General features: G+C 41.1%; 1 protein-coding gene across 1 annotated transcript; it reads right to left on the bottom strand.

Annotated features, from left to right (window-relative positions):
* Window positions 1-266: 266 nt before the first annotated feature.
* LOC140296573 (stonustoxin subunit beta-like) lies at window positions 267-5,640 on the bottom strand. Its single transcript, XM_072379730.1, has 3 exons — window positions 5,584-5,640; window positions 1,704-1,863; window positions 267-1,577 (listed from the first exon to the last, which is right to left on the bottom strand). The coding sequence occupies exons 1-3, from the start codon at window positions 5,638-5,640 to the stop codon at window positions 1,024-1,026; spliced, it is 771 nt and encodes a 256-aa protein (XP_072235831.1). The 3' UTR covers window positions 267-1,023.
* Between the last annotated feature and the right edge of the window lie 401 nt (window positions 5,641-6,041).

Below are 6,041 nucleotides of genomic sequence, written 5' to 3'. Positions count from 1 at the left end.
GACTCAGTTATTTCAGAATAAAACTCTCTGCAGAAACAAGTTTTGTTTTAACGGAGAGGTGGAAGATTTACACATTTAATGGGGTAAATAAGTCCAGTCAGATATCAATATATGATCCAAATCTTCAACAATCAAACAAACAACAATGTAGTAACATCTCTGTGAAACATCAGCATCAGATTCATTGAATCATTTACGCTTTAAGGAAGCACGGCTGCATTTAGGTTGAAGTTCAGCTTTATTATTGTGAATAATTAACAGAGAAGAAAGAACAGATAATGAAAACAATATTTAGAATAGATAACACCATATTAACACAAACACTCAGTTCTGTTGCTTTCTTTATATGATCCATGTTTTTTTAAAAGCTTTTGCAACACAAACTAAAACACATTTAAATAGAAAGACACATCTGCCTTTTTTTCGTAACAATTTGACCCAATTTTCTGAGGTCTTAGTGAGATGTATGAGACAGGCTTTGGTCAAACTCTCTGCTGGTGTCATCACGCCTATGACAAGTTAACCAGGAAGAAAGTTTCTGACAGAACTCGACTGTCTCTGACAGAACTGAGTAATTCTATCAGTTTAAACCAGAGTCCCTAAACATTGGAGCAGAATCAGTGAAGATCTGTCAGCAGGTTGGAAATTCATCTTGGCTGATTGCAGCTCAGTGATTCCTCTCTGATATCACAGTTTGTCACATGTGCAGCAAACTAACTGCAGCTGACATGAACTGAATGGTCTCAGTTGAAGTGAGCTTCAGAGAAACACAACATACTGATATTCAGTGTGAAGCTTTGACTGGAAACACACAGAAAAACAACATCCTGGAAGAATGGCAGCTTCCATCTTTAAAGGACTGCAAGAGGAAGAAGTTTCCAAGGAATCATTTAGAAGAGTTTCAAACAGAAAGTGACTGAATCCATGAATCTGAAAATGTGTTTCTGAGTGAAAGAGACAGACATGTACAGACTGAACTATCTGTTCAACAGTGATTCTCTGACAGGAGGAAACTCTTTATACTCAACACAGAGACAACCAGGAAACAGGTGACCAGACTGTAAATCCAGGATGCAGAGGTTCTTCAGTGAATGTGGTGTTGAAGGTGTGGAGGTGGATCAGTGTGTCAGAGGAGACTCTGTAGAAGGACAGAGTGCCAGCAGGACGGTCCACATACACTGCTGCTCTGTTAGAGACAGAAGAGGAGGAGGAGGAGGAGGAGGAGGAGGAGGAGGATATGGGTGTTCTTCTCTCATTGTGACAGACAGAGTAACCTCCATCAGAGCACCTCAGACTCCAGGACTGATCATTCTGTCCAAACACACAGTCACTGCCTCCTCTCCTTCTGATTCCTCTGTAACTCACTGATATTTCAACGTCTCCCCTCCACTCGACCTCCCAGTAACAGCGACCAGTCAGAACATTTCTACACAGCAGCTGAGGCCACCAGTAAAATCTATCTGGATGATCAGGATATGACTGATCCTCCTTCTCCACATGTGTCACCTTCCTGTTGTTGTCAGACAGTTTCAGTTTTCTGTTCACTGTGTTTGTGTCGATTGTGAGTTGACAGGAATCTGATGGAGAGAACAAACACAATCCAGCTGCAGTTATTGATCTATCATCTGTTCACTTTGATCAATGAGTGATGTGACAGTGTGAAGATGGTTGGATGTCATGAATCAGATGAAGAACACACTTACACTTCCTCAGACCTGGTGTCAACCATCGTTCTCCAGCAGGCTCCACCCTGAAAGGAGGAGGGGGGGTCAGAAAAACGAGGAAAGAAAAGAAAGAGAAGAACGATGGATGGAAGGAAATCTGTCTGAGCTCATTCTGATGTTTAAAAGCACCAAATGTTTTCTGCAGTCAGATTATGGAGATGAAGTTTCTGTCTCTGAAACTCTTCAAGTTTGTAAGAATTTTCACTTTGATTTTTCACTCATTTCTAAATCCAAATATGAGCTTTAAAAATTCCAATGAAATCACTTCAGTTTCTGACATCATGGTCTTTCCTGATGGTCACATTGTTTCTGCTGACTCCTCCTCTCAGTATGTTTCAGGGCAGCCAAACATCCAGATCCTTTCTCAGACCCATTGGTCCATCTGAATGCTGCACAGCCAACCAGGGGAAGACATTCATCTAGAAAAGTTAGACTAGAAACACTCCCCTCATTCCACCCTCCTCACTGAACATTAAAGGCTCAGAATAAGATCAGAGGAGAATCTATAGTCATTGGAAGTACATAATGTAGCCAAATTATATATCGCCGACACACAAGGCACCGACAATATATATTTATAGTGGACACACGTAGTGTGATGTGATAAGATATAAGGATTTATCCGAAAGTTCTCACTATCCGAATAAGCCTTATTTTACCTCATTTTAGGGCACCACCTTCAACCGAAGGAAAAGACAGAATCTTACGATTCTGGTATGTTAAATTAATAATCACTTATTAATTAATAACTAATAAATTCCAGTCTCATATAGTCGCTACTCGTGAATTCTCATTTTGTTGGACTTACACATACGTAAAGAACACATACACAAAAGCCGGTTGATTTTAAAGATGTATATATATGAACCATTTATTAAAATGACCAAAGTCATGAACCTTAAGACAACAGGAGAAATGCTTTGAATATGGATGATTATATAAGAAACACTTAGTGAACTGAAAAGAACTAAAGGGAGGGGATGGATGGATACCGGAATCATTCAAATAGTCTAGGTTTGTTACTATCTGAATTTAAAGGCTAACAACTTGGGTTAATTTATCATTCTAACGGCAAATTCTCTCGACACCCACCGCATACCGTCTGAAATGTAAGAACAGGGCAGATCTTACGGTTAGGTCAGCTCCGAAACCACAGGTCATCGCCAGAGGGTCCCACTGGGTCTCTCTAGGTTCCGCGTCTCGCGGCCTTTGTTGTGGTTGACTTTCAGGGACTAGACCGGTCGCTTTCCTGGCTTCCTTCTGATAGCTTGAAGACGAACGGGGTAGTGTGTCGGAATTCACCAAAGAATTATTAAACTGTCCAAGGGTCGAGTTGGTTTTGGTTGCTGACCAACTCTGATGAGGTGAACTTAAATTCACCAAAGATTGACAAAAAGGTTGACAAGCTGAACGCTGGCTCCTTTTGGTGATCAAAAATAGGTGAGGAGGCGTACAGCAGCAGAGTTTAAAACGTGCTATAGAGAGGAGACAGGATGACGGACGAACAAAAACGCAAAAATGTATCTTTCTACTACATTCTTCTCTTTCTGTCTTTGTTCGGACCTTCTTCTTCCATCTCATCTTCCTCTCCTGCCATTTTCAAAGACTCTCCGCCAGACTCTCATTCCATCAATTAGAGCTCACTGCTCTTCATCTTCTCTACTGATCTGGACCTTCAATATTCTCTTTCAATATTCCGTCCATGTTCTATTCAAGAACTTGTGCGATAACTGGGCAATAACTGACTTTTCCTTGCGGTTTCCGGAGTTTGATTCGCGGAGGCGGGGCATGACGTAGGCCTACGCTATACTTTCAGCCAATGGTATGCCTGAAACTGTTGTGACGTCTGCCTGGGCGTATTTTGTAAAGCGACCTGCAAGGAGAATTCGACTCCTGCATTCCTCCGTCTCATAAACATTTGTTCAGAGGATTCTAAAACACCATAACTTGTTAAGATATAAAGGGTAAAGATATAGCATAAACTTAGGATATAAAGACATCAAAAACAACATAACATAACATACATGATGGTTATGAGTCTCAAAATTCAGATATCTGTAATATGTGATATCTGGATATCTGTAAAATTATGAGGTATGAATAACGAACCAACCAATGTTATTTTCCTGTGTTAAATACCGAATACAATAAGAAACAGCTGAAGCATTGGTTAACAGTTGCATTATTTCATATAAAGGTGACATGTCATATGCAAGTTGTTGACTTGTTTTGGGATTCTATTCAGTAAAGGAAGTACACGGCCGACGGCTTTGCTTTGCGGTAAGACGTATTGCATCACTTCCTGTTGCTTAGTGTGTGCACTGTGACAGTTTTCGCTCGTCTTGAACTACTAATAATCACCTTATTTCTCCCTATAATTTACACATCTTGCATAGTTAACTCTATCGCATACTTGTTATATTCTAACGCTCACTTGTACAGATCTTTAGTCTTTATTTTTCACTTTTTAGCGGTGTGTATGGTTCTCTAGCTTAGCATGGCTACCAGTTCTCTTCCTCTATCTCCTGCTTTCACCTGCTCCGTGTGTCAGATGTTTAGTTACTCCTCTGCCTCCTTTAGTGGTAATGGTACATGTAACAAATGTAGTCTTTTTGTAGTTTTGGAGGCGAGGTTATCTGAATCGGAAGCTTGGCTCTGCACCCACCCGATAGCGAGCCAGGCCCCTTTAGTCCTAGCTCTGTTAGTCGTCCCCGAGCAGATCCCGAGCAGCCGGGATTTAAGAGTGGCTGGGTGACTGTCAGGAAGAGGAGTCATCGTCCTAAAGTCACCATCAAATAGAATAGTTTCAAATAGAATCTGTTGGTTTCCTTAGCTAGGATATTATTTTTTGAATTGGCTCTATAAGAATTAATTGGATTATGATTACAATGAATTGAATTCCAATTGGTTTGAATTGGACTATATTACTTAAGTGCCTTGAGATGACAATTGTTGTAATCTGGCGCTATATAAATAAAATTGAATTGAATTGAATTGAATACTACGGACCACTCGGGGGCAATGTGGCTCCATAAGCTGATTAGTAATTTTCCAAAATAATAATATCTTCTGTATCGTTCCACGTACAATCATGAAAAAGGTATTAAAATGCAGCTTGTGATATCACTGAGAACATGAAAGAACTTGTACAAAGATACAAAGCACATTTAATACAGTTTCAAGATTCAGCTAAAAAGTGATTCTGGGTGAGATCCTTTTGAGAGGTCCATGCAGCGGCTGTCTCTGGCTTGAGTCAGAGTCGGGGCAAACTGTCACCATTGTTTACTTTGACCCAGATAGGGTCGGAAGGGTCCTGTTCTGGTTTTCCCCAATACTCTCCTGAAAGGGTCCGTTGTTTGTTCAGCTTAGTTAGCACAAAGCTATTAATGCATTAACTAAATTTATGGCACAAGTCTGTGGAAAGAGGGGCTGAGAAAACTCCCCCAAAATGCTTTTGTGGGCAAAGGTTGTTGTAAATTTCTCTTCTTTGATGTATAAATCCCCCATCTGGTATTTCCACATTGACCATCCCCACAAAAGAATGTTGCAGTCATTTAAAATCTTAAGTTTGTATTAAATTCCACACTTGAGTTCGCTACAATTAGCTGCCAGGTGTTGTGGTTTTATTGATCAGAATCACTCATTTATTTCAGCGTGATCACTTTTCAGAAATCTGAAACAGACTGAAAAACCTCCAGCCTCTTCCTCTCCTCCCCCCAGTGTCCCTCTCTTTCTGTTTCTCTGGAATTCCTTGGATAGTGTTTATTGTATTATCCGCTACTTTTTTTCTTTTTCTTCATCCCAGCCAGAGATGGGATGAAGAACAACCAAACACAGCTCCAGTTCAACTTTGGTCTACTTGGTTCTCATCTGGAAGGACGGTCAGAACCACAGAAGGGCAGAACTCTTTGGACATGGTACTGTGTGATCTCTGAGAAAGCTCATCTGCTTCCACAGTCTGACTGCTACACACTACACTAACACAATGACATCAGCTACTGGGACACACAAACACAGTCAGATGTAGAGCTATCTGGCCTTAAGACGAGCATCAGCTGTGGAGGAACACCTGAGCACAGAGACTGAACAGCAACACAGAACCACGTTAACAGAGGACACACTCAGTGCACACACACTGGCCACTGAGACGGGCCTCTATCAGAGATCATGGCTCCCTGTGGAGCAGAGAGGATGTGGAGACACAGCTACACTTTCTAACACAATGTGACTCATTCTAACAGCTGCCTGAAAAGGATCTGAAGAAATGTCCCTTCATATAGCCACAGTTCTCCTTCTGCCCAGCATGGAGAAACTGCC

The sequence above is a fragment of the Leuresthes tenuis genome, unplaced genomic scaffold (assembly GCF_036924035.1).
Source record: "Leuresthes tenuis unplaced genomic scaffold, fLeuTen1.0.hap1 SCAF_1, whole genome shotgun sequence".
In the NCBI taxonomy this organism is placed as follows: domain Eukaryota; kingdom Metazoa; phylum Chordata; class Actinopteri; order Atheriniformes; family Atherinopsidae; genus Leuresthes; species Leuresthes tenuis.
This window is presented reverse-complemented; position numbering and strand designations above follow the sequence as displayed.

What these genes read in the sequence shown, in the direction of transcription:
- LOC140296573 (XM_072379730.1), bottom strand. Translation starts at nt 5,640, where the DNA reads ATGTCCAAAGAGTTCTGCCCTTCTGTGGTTCTGACCGTCCTTCCAGAT. An exon ending in TCCTTCCAGATGAGAACCAA is followed by an intron (nt 1,864 to 5,583) that starts GTAGACCAAAGT and finishes ATCTGACTGCAG; the next exon opens with AAAACATTTGGTGCTTTTAA. An exon ending in GACACCAGGTCTGAGGAAGT is followed by an intron (nt 1,578 to 1,703) that starts GTAAGTGTGTTC and finishes TCTCTCCATCAG; the next exon opens with ATTCCTGTCAACTCACAATC.